The sequence below is a fragment of the Pholis gunnellus genome (assembly GCF_910591455.1).
Source record: "Pholis gunnellus genome assembly, chromosome: 1".
NCBI classification, from domain to species: domain Eukaryota; kingdom Metazoa; phylum Chordata; class Actinopteri; order Perciformes; family Pholidae; genus Pholis; species Pholis gunnellus.
The window spans coordinates 22,088,962-22,101,245 of NC_136528.1; the positions used below are offsets into that span (position 1 = coordinate 22,088,962).

Consider the following 12,284-nt stretch of genomic DNA (forward strand, 5'->3'; position numbering starts at 1 on the left):
TGGAGCAGTGCTGGGTTAATCAGCTGGCAAAGGTTCAGGGCACAGCCCACACAGACGCATGGCACAGCAGTGGAGTCAGATAATCAGCAAAGGCAACACTCTCAGTCCTTTCACCTTATGTCTTCCCCTTTTCTTGTCTCCATCTCTCCTTGTCGTCCTCCTTTTTACCTTTCCTTTCTTTTTGCATCCTTCCTCCCACTTACTCTTTAGAGTGAGAATTGAAAGAACAAGATTTCTGTTTGTTCTTTGTATTTTTCCATCATTTAGGAGCGATATGACTAGACTCATTGTCATTGACATTTGTGCTGACAAATTTGTAAATCACTCTGTAAACACTATTTTACCAAAGCAATATACAAATAATCATTAGGAGTATTATAGTATGTATAATTGATCAATTGGATATTTTTGTAGGTAATTTTAAACTTTTTTTTTTATCCACCGATAAGAAAACTTGCTAAAATCCTGACATCCCATAATGTGGGACAAATAAAGACAACACCTGAGAAAACCTTTGCCTCTCAATTACCTACACCGTTGGCATGCACACCCCAGCATCATGCGGAGCAGTCTGCTACAGAGGCTATTCATGAGTCTGGTTTTCGTGTGCGTTGTGCTGCATTGCTGAGGTGTTGAGGGTCTCAGTGGCCAACTGCACAGCTACTTCAGAGGCCCTCAGGGTCTCTTTACCACAGACCCGTCTGTCACAGACAACCACCTGCCTCCCATGTCTATAGCCCACAAGTGCCTGTGCTCTTCTTTGCTCCGCTCACATCTAAGCAGCTCCGCACTTGGAATGTACAGCGTCTGGGATCTGGCTGCAGATGTGACTCATACACAAGAAAAACACGTGCACCAAGAACAAGACATGTTTCTATAGCAGCAAGAACGCATCATGGTCTTCCATTGGTCATGATGCGATTTTATGAGCCATCCACATAATTAAAAAGGGAAAGTTAGAGGTCCTCGGTTTAACGTAATATTAGCTGATGGTTTAGTGTTTGGGATGCTGGGGTCTTCGGATAGGCAGCTCTGCCAGAGGTTTCACAGCATCAGGGAACCAGGGGGATGGAGCTAGGGATAGAATATCGCCTGAGCTTCTTTATACAAGCCAGGAACTATAGGTGACTTCTGAGCCAGGATGTTTAAGAGAGGAGAGTAAAACAGTACGGCACACTTGAAAGTATCCAGCTTTTCTTTAAAAATAAACTTTTACTTTATCATTTATGCCTCCCCCCAACTATTAATGGATTTCTTTTATTCCATCCTTACCACAGAGGCATCAAATAACAAGGACAAAGGTTTATGTGTGTATGTAGTGTATTGACATGGCTCACCATGCGCTGTTGGGCTGACACCAGGCTGTCCCAATCGCTCTCTGGCGGCACGCTGCTGAGCTGCTGCATTTCATCAGGATGGGTTTTTCCATGGAGCAGGCTGTGCAGGGGCAGCTGTGGTGTGCCATGGGCCTCAGCACTCTCCTCTTTCTCCCAAGACAAGTGCTCCTGACTCATGGCATCATCCCCATCAACCACAGAGGCAAAAGGAGACGTGGCTTGCTTTGAAGACATGACTCTGCTGTGGAGCAGGAAGTGGAGAATAGAGTCAGGAAAGGTTTATCAACAGTACAAGAAAAGGAATGCAGTTTCTTTGAGTATTTCATGGACCCCTTGCGGTTATGTTCAAGTCATTGTGCATGGCTGTAACTTGGATTGAATGTGGTGCACCTGAGCAGATAATGCATGGATTCAATGCTACACCTGTCTGTCGCCTGTAGCTGCTCAGGACTGTGGAGTTTGGAGCAGGCAGTGGGGTCCCTAATCCTTTGTTTAATGCAGATGGATGGCTTGATCTCGGGCTGGAACTGTGCCTCCTTGGGTCTTGGCCCAAACAGTAACTCAGGCAGTGGGTCAGCCAGGCAGTGGGGCTATCATCCAGATATAAAGTAAAAACCTCTCAAATGAGTCAAATCCTTCTACTGTACGCAGAGATCTAAAACAAGGTTGCTATCTCCTGTGTTAATCTTCTTTTTATTATTTATGTAAGTTGATTTGATTTTGTCCTTCAACGTTTTTATAATTTTCCTTGTGCGAGTAAATTTCAAATGCAAACAAAAACCAGCCTCATCTTCTTTTGTTTCCACTCGTCAAATTAGGAAACTGTTAACATTTTGCTGTGACAGTGTTCCCTCGGGCCGTCAAATCCTACTTAAGCAGCTTAAAAATCAAACGACTGTAACAGTGGAGGACTAAATTCACAAATCTGTCACATGCTCCCATGAATATTACAGTGAATACTCTACTTGACATATCAGGTGCAAAGGAAACTCGTGTTAATTTCTTTACAACCCAACTCTTTTTGGTGCAGAAATTAAACAACCAATTAAACTTTTTCTCAGAATTAATGAGGCCACACTCATGCTGTGTGCTACAATGAATTAAATTAAACACTGTGCAAAGCAAATCTAATTATGCATTTGGTATTAAATTAAAAAGGCGATAGTATGGCCTTCCTACTGATGTGAAGTGGAGAGAAAGAGCTGGAGTATATTTAACTCCTAATCTGCCTTTCCCTGAGCTTTTGTTCTGCTTATTTTTCTCAACTACAGGACGTTGACCATTACTTAGGGATCCGTCTTCTCTTGAGGGTGTATGTCTGTCTGTGTGACAAATTGGGGTTGTGAAGGTATGGTTCTATGTTTGTATGTGACCAAATTCTCAGGGTACTTCTTGTACTACATTTGATCACTGATCACCACCTGCCCCGTTCTCCTGCTCTATCCACAGGGGTCAGTGTGACAGTACTTTAGTTCCACCCTTACTTTTGCCTGGGGGGTTTGAGAGACGGGGGGGGGGGCTCTCAAGGTTGAGGCAGGCTGTGGTGTGATGGTGTCCTTGCGCTTTCTGCTGAGACTCAGGCACAGAGAGATAGGGAAAGATATGTTCCATTTCTAAAGGGCTTTTATGAACAAGGTCTTTGGGTCTAATAGTTTTTACACAAGGAAGTCTGTCAAATGAGGTGTATTGTCCATGTACACGCACTGCTGAATTGATATTGTCCGTGTATGTCTAGGCAAGATTATTTGTATAGCACCTTTCAAAAACAAACTGCTTTACTAAATGCATGAAGCAACTTTTAAAAGAGAAAATATGAAGAAAAATACAACAAAATTAGAAAAAGGTGAAATATAAAATTACCACAATCATGTAATCAATCAATAATTGTGAGAAACACGATGATAAAAGACTTGAAAATCCATAATAAATGGAAATGTTTTAGTCTTGATAAAGAAGAGTTTGTAGTTGGAGCAGAATACCGATTTTCTCGACATTTATTCTAGATAAGTAACGCAGATGAATTTGCATTGTATTGATTTATCATTCAGAAACATGCACTGGTATATCCAAATAAAACAGTCACTATGCATTACCACACTCCCTATCTCATTCACTCATACACACCGGCACATAGTCACAGATCAGTCTAAATTAATCTCATATGCCTCAGCAGCTGTACAAACAAACCCAGTATATCAGGTAGATGGCAAGGCAGGAGAGTGAGACCCGTGCCTGCCTGTCTCTCCTGTCTTTTAGCCTCTGAGCCTGGATGTGCCGTCAGCTGTGTCTTTACTCAATTTTAATCAGCCATTAAATTGTTTCCTGTAATTATATCAAATAGAGAGTGATCTCAAAATCAAGTACTGTTAATTGAAAATCAAAAGTCAGATACAAAGTTCTGATCACGCAAGTAGAGCGGGCAGAAGTAGTAGTGTGTGTGTGTGTGTGTGTGAGTGTGCGTGCGTGCGGTGGGAGCGGTTCGGGCGCATAGTTCTGATGTATTTTTTATTCATGCACCCAAAAAGCCCAAGTCTCGAGAGCAACAACCACCTCGTCCTCAATGGAGTGTGAGAGTGAAACAAAGCAATGCTTTTGTATTACACAGTAAATCAAGTGGCATTATTTTACCACTAAAATATTCAGTCTCTCAGGCACTTTTACTTTGGTCTCCAGCCATCAGTCAAACTGCTGAGGCGTGAGCGAGAGAAGGGGTTAGGGAGAGAGAAAAGGAGAGAGGGAGCGATGGAGACTCCATCGTCCTGTAACATGTGTCTACAGCAATCTTGTTAAAGAATGCAACAGATCTGCGGCAGGCTCCATAACAGTATTTGTCAGCAGGAGTTAATAATTTATTAGCAGTGCTGGGAGGGCTGCGCTCAGGCAGCTTAAGAGTGCGGAGAACCCTCCCCCCCCCCCTGCCCCACCCCCACCTCCGACAAGCCCCATACAATACTACCTCATATTATTGAAAGGGAAAAGGGGAAGCGTGGCAGTAATTCTCTGAAAATATCTAAGGGCAACCGTACGGTATTTTATTTCTCGCATTTGGTGCGGGGATCACACAGTGCTGAGATCAAAAGGGGTTTGTGTGCAATTGATCAGCATAGATACAACAATTTGATGAGGTTCAAAATAAGGAGAATTTGGCTGAATGTGGGTACTACCGATGCATGTAAAATCACATTTTCTCATAGAACTACACTGTTTGCAGCCTTGGCGTCCCTGCTTGCAAAATAAAATCAGCAAAACAGCCCTGTTTGTACAACCACAGTGTATTCTGGTGTTGTTGAAATAACTTTACCCACATTAATAATTGAATCAGTTTCTCTGCAAAATAAGCCCAAAATGTGCTTTAACAAACAAAATTGTGAAAATATGGTGAACTGATGAAGCAACTCATGAATCCTTGACAACCTGCCCTCCCTCATGCTTGATTACACAACAACAATGGACATCTAACAAACCAAAGTAATCAATAAGTGCATGAAATGTTGCCTCCTGCCTACTATCTGACAGACAAAGCCCCAGTGACTTTGAAGACTTGAGGCAGAGACGAGCGAGGGTAGTTAGAAAAGAGAACTGGCCTATATATAGCTGACAATATTACACACATTTGAAGGATTAGGACTTAAGTTCTCCAGCCGCGGGCTCATATGGCCTGGAATGCTTTGAGTCATGAATTGTTCCCTGCGATAATGTTTCATCATCGTGCAAAACAACCTCCGCTTAATTGGTTGTGTGGGCGTGTTGTGCACTGCTCATCTTGTGACTGAGGGGCCGTGTGTCCTCGGCTATCGCATTTCTCATTTCATCGTAAAAGGGTCTGACTGATTTTCACCCGCTGTATCTGCTCTGTCACACTGTTGACCTTTTATAGACAATGGTTATAAGTAACTCCACACCATCACCCCCATCACCCCAACCCGCCCACATGCATGTCTCACTTCTGATGTCTTTCACCTTCAAGTTTTGATCACAAGTCCCAACAGGGGGTACAAATTACACTTTCTTCCTTCACATGCGTAGACAAATGCAGAGAAAATTAAATCAATTTAATAATTGATTTAAAAAGATTGTTTAATTACTTCGCCCAAAGGAAACCATAAACTATAAAAGAAGGAAGGGTCATTATCACGTGAAAGCGTTCAAATTACAAGCGTTCAAAGGTGCCAGACTTTGGTGACACTTCTATTGAAGTTAATGGGGCAGGAATGGCAAGTTCCAACATAACCCATCCGAACTGTGATGTTTCAACTTTGATTGAAAAATGCTTCCACAAAATAAAACACACATTGATGTTGACAGATGCTTTTTATCTAAATGTGGGGATATTGGTTTTCCTTGTAATTGGTCTAAAACAGCTAATGGCTCTGCTCAGCAGCTGCATTTAGCTCAACTCAAGATACTACATCATGATACATGACCAAACTATTATCGCTAACCAGACTGCAATTGTGACCAGATCAATTTATTAACAGCTCTGACTATAACTGGCTGGACTCAATGATATGGCCATTGTTCAATTAAATCAATTTCAAAACGAAAGCATAATCTTGAAAACTAATTGAATAACAGTTGTTATCTTTTATAGTAAGTGGAAGCAGCTAAAGAAAATAGTTTGGGGGCCTTAAACCATGTGTGTGTGTGTGTGTGTGTGTGAGAGAAAGTCAAAGAGAAAAAATCATCTGTGTGTGTTTCCCTTCAGGGGTTCCTCCTGTTCTAACAGGTGTCATGGTAGGGTTCCTCTGGGTTCTTCACCTGCCATAATGAGATATTACTACCTGACAGCTCCCAGCTGGAGGAGCATTGACACGGAATCCACCGTTTAGCACAATTAAATTATCACCCTCCATTGTGATTGTGCCATGCTGTGCAGGAGCCAGGTTTCTGGATACATAATCAACTCGTAACACGGGCTGTATACTGCTCACAGTTAGCCTCTTTTTCCACGCACACACACGCACACACACACACACACATAGACATCACACACACATATGTTTGTCTATTGTGTAATTCTTACAGAATTAAATACAGGTAAATCAGAAAAAGAAATTCTAGACATACTAGAATTGTTATAAGTCACTTTGAGCAGGTGATAAAAAATTTATTTAAATTGAAAAAGTAATTACAGATAATGATATTAAAATATAGTAAATGGTTGGGAAAATACAGATTTTCCAAAAAAGGTAACCTACTCTACTGGGACTGGAGAGTTGTCTAAATGAATTTGTTTAAATTGTTCTTCCATTATTGTTGACCTTCCTTTGCAAAAAGTCAACTCAATTACGGCGGCACTTCATCCTCACTTCACACTCTCTCCTGATGCCTTCTCTATTAGAAACTGCCACGGTTACCACAGCTAAAATCCACACTGAAATGATAGCCACCCAGAGCAAATTAAGCAAGCCACCTGAAGTGCACACTTTACATATTGAGCAGAGCCTTGATAATTACTTTGCAGGGTAGATTATTTGCAATAATATGCTGCTAGAGGAACTCCCGTGTATCTCACTTTAAACACTTGTGCAGCTGCCATGACAGCCTGGTTGGTGTCCTTTCCCCCCCACGCAAGGCAAAGGCAGATGCAGGTGTGAGAGTGCTTAAGTGTCCCTGTCTGTCTACTCAGGAAGGGTCGATGAGCACTCACACACTGAATCCCTCATTGCCCCCTCCTCTTCTACCTCCTCCTCTGCTTCCTTCTTCTTCTTCTTAGCTCCCCTGTGCCTTTGGCCCTTTTCCTGATCCCAGGACACAAGCTCAGAGCTGGATGGCATAACAGCCTCTCAGTTCCCCAGGACACACACAAGTTCACTCATGCGTATGCTTTCACAAATGAAGGTTGGCCGTCCAAAAAAATTCACTGCTGTCCTTTTTTTCTCTGGACTTGCGTCATTCTTTAGCAGAAATTGTATCCACTAGAAGAGGAGCATACTGGATGTTGTGAGTCAAAACACACTCAACAGAAGACACTAACAGTATCAGGACAACAACTTTCAGCAGTCGCCTTCACCAGACGAACTGTTTCCCTTCCTGGGTGGAGAAAAATATAATACTGAGACAAGAAAAGCTTCTTGTTGTTTTACCTCTCTTTCTTTTACTCGCTCGTTTTCTGTGGGCCTACTGGGGGACGGAGTTCCCAAAGAGCCTTCTGTTGCTGCTGCTGCTGCTGCTGCTGCTGCACTTAAGCAAACCTCACAGCAAGTCAAGCCATCAACCAACACAACCCTATTTGCTGAGCAACAGTGGAGCTTTGTGGCTTGCCTCATAGTTGACAGTAAGTTATGAGCCCTTTGTGAGCAGGACAAGGAAAACAGAGATCGGAATTTGGCAGGATCATAATAATACAGAATTCTTCTGTTCATGGAACCTGAAATTTTCATTGAAACAATCGAGCATTGTTGAAGGAAAGAAAAGCAACGGTGACAGATGAAATATAGAGTGGGGCCCCCTTTTTGTTAAACAGTAAACAAAGCACTATTCAGGCAAGGTCCATTCTGTCATTTATAAAGATAACTTCTTCTGTGCACTGGCGAGTCTACAGCAAATGACTGCACTTCAACAAATCGAGTGTAACATCTCTCACAGTTGCCAGAAAAGTGAGTTGAGAAGCTGGCTGGGGGGTGCCAAACAAGTGAAGAGACACATCCCAAGTTACTAAAGAGATGCACAATAAGTCTGTAGGGAGCATAGAAATCCCAAAAGGGGGGGAAAGTTAAAAAGAAGAAAGCAAGGCATTTGAGCAACAAAAAAAATAGACTTTTGGCCAAATACTCAAGGACAATAGCTAATTATGAAGGAGAAATTTAGCAGGGAGCAGTTAAAGCATGGGCACTGGGGAGTGTGAATGGTTTATGAAAATCGGGGGGGTGGTATTCTGTATGGGCCTCAGTCTTTGGTCTTGCCATCATGAGGTCATCATTGGCAGCTTTAGTGGGGTTGGTACAACTGCAGTTGGTTTAGACATCTGGAATGTCGACACACAGTGTCCCACTTTCTCCATCACTATCCTTGTTCCTGTCTTTTTTCCTGATGTAGAATGCTTCACAATTTCTTGTCACCAAATTGACAAATTTGAAATGTCTAGTGAAAAGAAACGGAATCTCATTCTCATCTCAAATAGATTTCTGTCGCTAGGGAAAATATTTTGAAATCATCTTCAACGCTGTTGTAATTAAACTGCTCTATTGCTATTCTATAGGGGCTGTGAGGACAACAGCTCATTAGCTACAGTTAGACCCACCTCTAATTCTTTAGAGTTTTTTCTTTCTTTTCTGCTATTTTTTTTCTCGGTCTGAATAAATTAATGGTATTCATTGGGCACTCTCACAAGGCACACAACTGTGTCTCCCCTTGTGACAACTGGACTTATTTTCCCTCTTTGTCTTTGGGCCCTTGTGTTTCTTTTTTTAAGGACTGTGAGAAGGAGGGTTGGGATAGAACTGGGGAGGGAGAGAGTAGCCACGTTTCATGTGACACGTCAATTGGAAAATCAAAACAGGGGTAGTTCATTTGCTCCACCCAGATGAGGCCATCTAGCAGAGCCATGATGAATAGGGGTCAGGCAAGCCACACCTCAAAGATTTATGATTAAGGCTTATTATGTTGGGAAACTGACATTGATTGCTGATTTAAACCACTGAAACCAATTAATTTGCCAGTGCTGAATAGAAAGCATGGTCAACAGTGTGTTACATTCTGACAGGTCAGACAGGAAGAAGCCGAGCAAAAAAGAAGGTCTAAATGAATGGCTGGCACCCAGCCCTGTTTGGAGGTGGTTAAAAGTTACCATGAGTGATTGACGGCTGATAAAAAAAAAAAGGAGAGAGAGACTGGAGAAAAATGATATCTGAAGAGCAAAACCAGAAACCCCAGCCACTGATCTGAGTAATTGCCCAAACATTTGGTTCACAGAAGACATGTACAAGCTGCTGTTTTAGCAATGCTAAGATGGTTTCATTCATTGGCCAGCACTGAGAGAACCTGAGTAAATGAATGTGAAACATAGCCCTAATAAAATCAGAGAGCTGACAGACATGGTTGAACAGAAAGATGTGTTATATTTCCACTCCAGGGAAGCGGGCACTGTAGTGGATTAGACACTGACTAAAACTCAAAATGCCTCGGCAGTCTATGCTGCTAACCATGACCCTTACTTACACTGTGCTTCTACTCTTTTCTGCATTTGTCCAGAGCAATGCATCAAAAGAAGCAGGAGCCACAAGTGATATACATACCACAACCTATTACCCAAGTGATTTTTTTTGCTGCGTTCACAACAAATGCCACATTACGCTCGGTTGCATGTTATTTTTCTCTGTGGTTGTTGAGGGGAAGCTTGTGTTTACTAATACCTTTTCCTCTGTGTTAGTTTCTCCTTTATCCTTTTGCTGGCTCACCCAGGGGACACAATGCATCATGACAGTGCTTCAAAATGAAATCATTAACTAAATTGCTTTCTTAAAAAGCCACAAGTGTGCGGCAGGATTTGTGTGTGTGTTTGGCTGTGGGCCATGGGCCTCTGGTTCCCAGGCAGCCTCTGCCCCGGCTCTGTTGTGGTTCCCTGCCACCACACTCATTATGCTCAGCCTCAGCACAGCACGGTGCAGGGCTGCGGCTCGCCTCGCCTCACTCACTGGGCTAGTAGGAAATAATCTGGTAATCTCAAACTACTCCTCCATTTCAACTGGGGCCCCATTCACACAAAGAGACCCTTTGTCCTGAAACATTTATAACCACCCTTTGAATCTCAATCAGGGAATCGATCAAAAACACATTAAACAAATATAGTTTTATATTTGATGACAAAAATGTAAAGGACATTTTCTGTAGAGCTGACCTGTGATTTCAAACTCACATGGTATCAAATTCCTGGTGTGCAATTTCAAAATCCTAACAAATTTATATATAATGTGGAAAATATCCATATCAGCATCAAATATCTATGAACATACATTTTAAGTACAATATAACATGTACACACCCAGATTAATGCAAAACAGACAAAAACAACTAAACTTTATCAATCTGCATAAGATAGATTTCAATGAAAAAAAGCAAACAGAATAGAAGGCAAATAGGGACTGAAGGCCAGACAAATATTTGATAAGAAGATAGGGACTGTAGCTGAGCTGTGTGACAGGGTAGCTGAGGACCCCACCAACCCACCCACCCACACACACACACACACACACACACAACCCTAACCCTGACAGTCTATCTGCTCTCCACTGAGCTGAAGGTAGCAGATGTGTCTTTCACAGCCTGTAGAGTGTGTAACCAATCTGCAAACAATAGCTGGAACTTGACAAAGGTCGTTGCACTTGCAACACACTTTTTACAGTAAAGGGCAGTCAAATCTCATTGGCCAGTTAGGCAAACTATGCCCTTTAGTTTTTTTTACTTTACAGACCACAGAACAGGCATTTAACATTGAACATGAGCACAGTCCCTAAACTGTATTTTCTGCCAGTGTCTAGGCCCATTAGTCAGCCACTTTCATGCTATGTGAGCTCCAATGTAAGCCCCTTAACAATGTTTAAGTCACCTTTTTGACCTCCTGTTAAGCTAACAGTTGGTGTAAAAGTGTTCAATCCTATCAACGTAATAATACACATGTGCCACAGTGCCATGTGCTGAAATCTTGCACTGAGTCTTAATTATAACAGACATGACAGTCAAAAGGATCCAGCAAGTACACACGTAAGCAACTATGCATCATATCTAATCTCTTGCATATAAATCAAGGTTTAATGAATGTAGATGCGTACATGGATGTGTGTGCAAAATAAATGGGATGCAGGATATACTAAGAATATCATATTGACTTGGTTACAAGTGATTAAAAGATTGATGGAGATGAGATGGAGTGACAACACAAATATTGCAAATATGAAAACACATGCACAAGAGTGAAAGCACCAAGGAGAGCTTGAGTATTTTTGATTCTGATGTTAAAAAGTGGCGTATCGCTGACAACCCTCATGTTTCCTCACTTGCTACACATTTACGTTTTTCGTCATTTGATATTTGCATCGTTTCTTTGTTTGAAGTACACTTGTGTGTTCTTAGATGGCCACTTGTCTGCACCTTGAGATCACTTCCAATGTGTGAAGAATGTGTCACTTTATCCTACAAATCTTAAAATATATAAACATCAGTGTCTTTTCATCAGTTAAATACGTCAGAATCAAATTAGTCGACATGTGATCTGCTTATTTTATGTCAGTCTGCGATCGCGTTGTGCAGAGTTTGTGCAGTCTATAAACCCTCCTCTCTGGTGTCAGCAGGGCAGCCGTCCAGCATCAGCCTGGCATATCAGCTATAAATGGCAGCTACATCACTATAGCTCAGGCTAAAAATACAGGAGACGTATTCTTCCGTTTCCCTGTATTCTCAATTGTGTGTGAAACTTAAGCCGAGAAACCCTGTAAGACTAGCATTATGTGGAAAAAAGTATTGGTTTTGGACCTGTTGAGGAGCAAGCAACAAGTCCATCCAGAATTTTAACAGCAAAATGCATGAAAGACTTTTTCCTCTTTGCTAGTGAGCCAGGTTTTTAGTATAGCCCTCTAAAAGCTATCAAAAGTTACAAAATTTCCCACAACCCTCTCCTGTGGGTGTGCCTGTAAAGTGCTTCTCTCCCCTCCCTTGAAAAGCTCCCAGGGATTGCATCATGGGACGGGGTGTAAAACGATGGTAGCAACATACTGTAACATAGGGGAAATACCTCAGGTCTGGTCTGTATTGTGCTGGTTGTAATGGCAAAGCTGAATATGCCTAGTGGCAAGTGTCTACACTGGCCTGAGTGCTGTTTAGGAGAGCACGCACACACACACACACATACAGATTACAGCGTGGCTTTGTTTTAATTGAGTCTCAGCCTTTGTGGTGTCTGTTATCTCTGACTAATAGCATACATTGGCCCTCTCTCATTATCAGAGTGGG

General features: G+C 42.0%; 1 protein-coding gene across 2 annotated transcripts in view; it reads right to left on the reverse strand.

Moving 5' to 3' along the window:
• The window catches only part of sox6 (SRY-box transcription factor 6), a 124,488-nt gene that overhangs the window by 78,923 nt on the left and 33,281 nt on the right, over positions 1-12,284 (reverse strand). For both annotated transcript variants that reach the window (XM_079164702.1, XM_079164701.1), the window contains exon 4: positions 1,338-1,578. In XM_079164702.1, the coding sequence (XP_079020828.1) occupies positions 1,338-1,578 (241 nt within the window). The remainder of the gene's footprint in view (positions 1-1,337; positions 1,579-12,284) is intronic.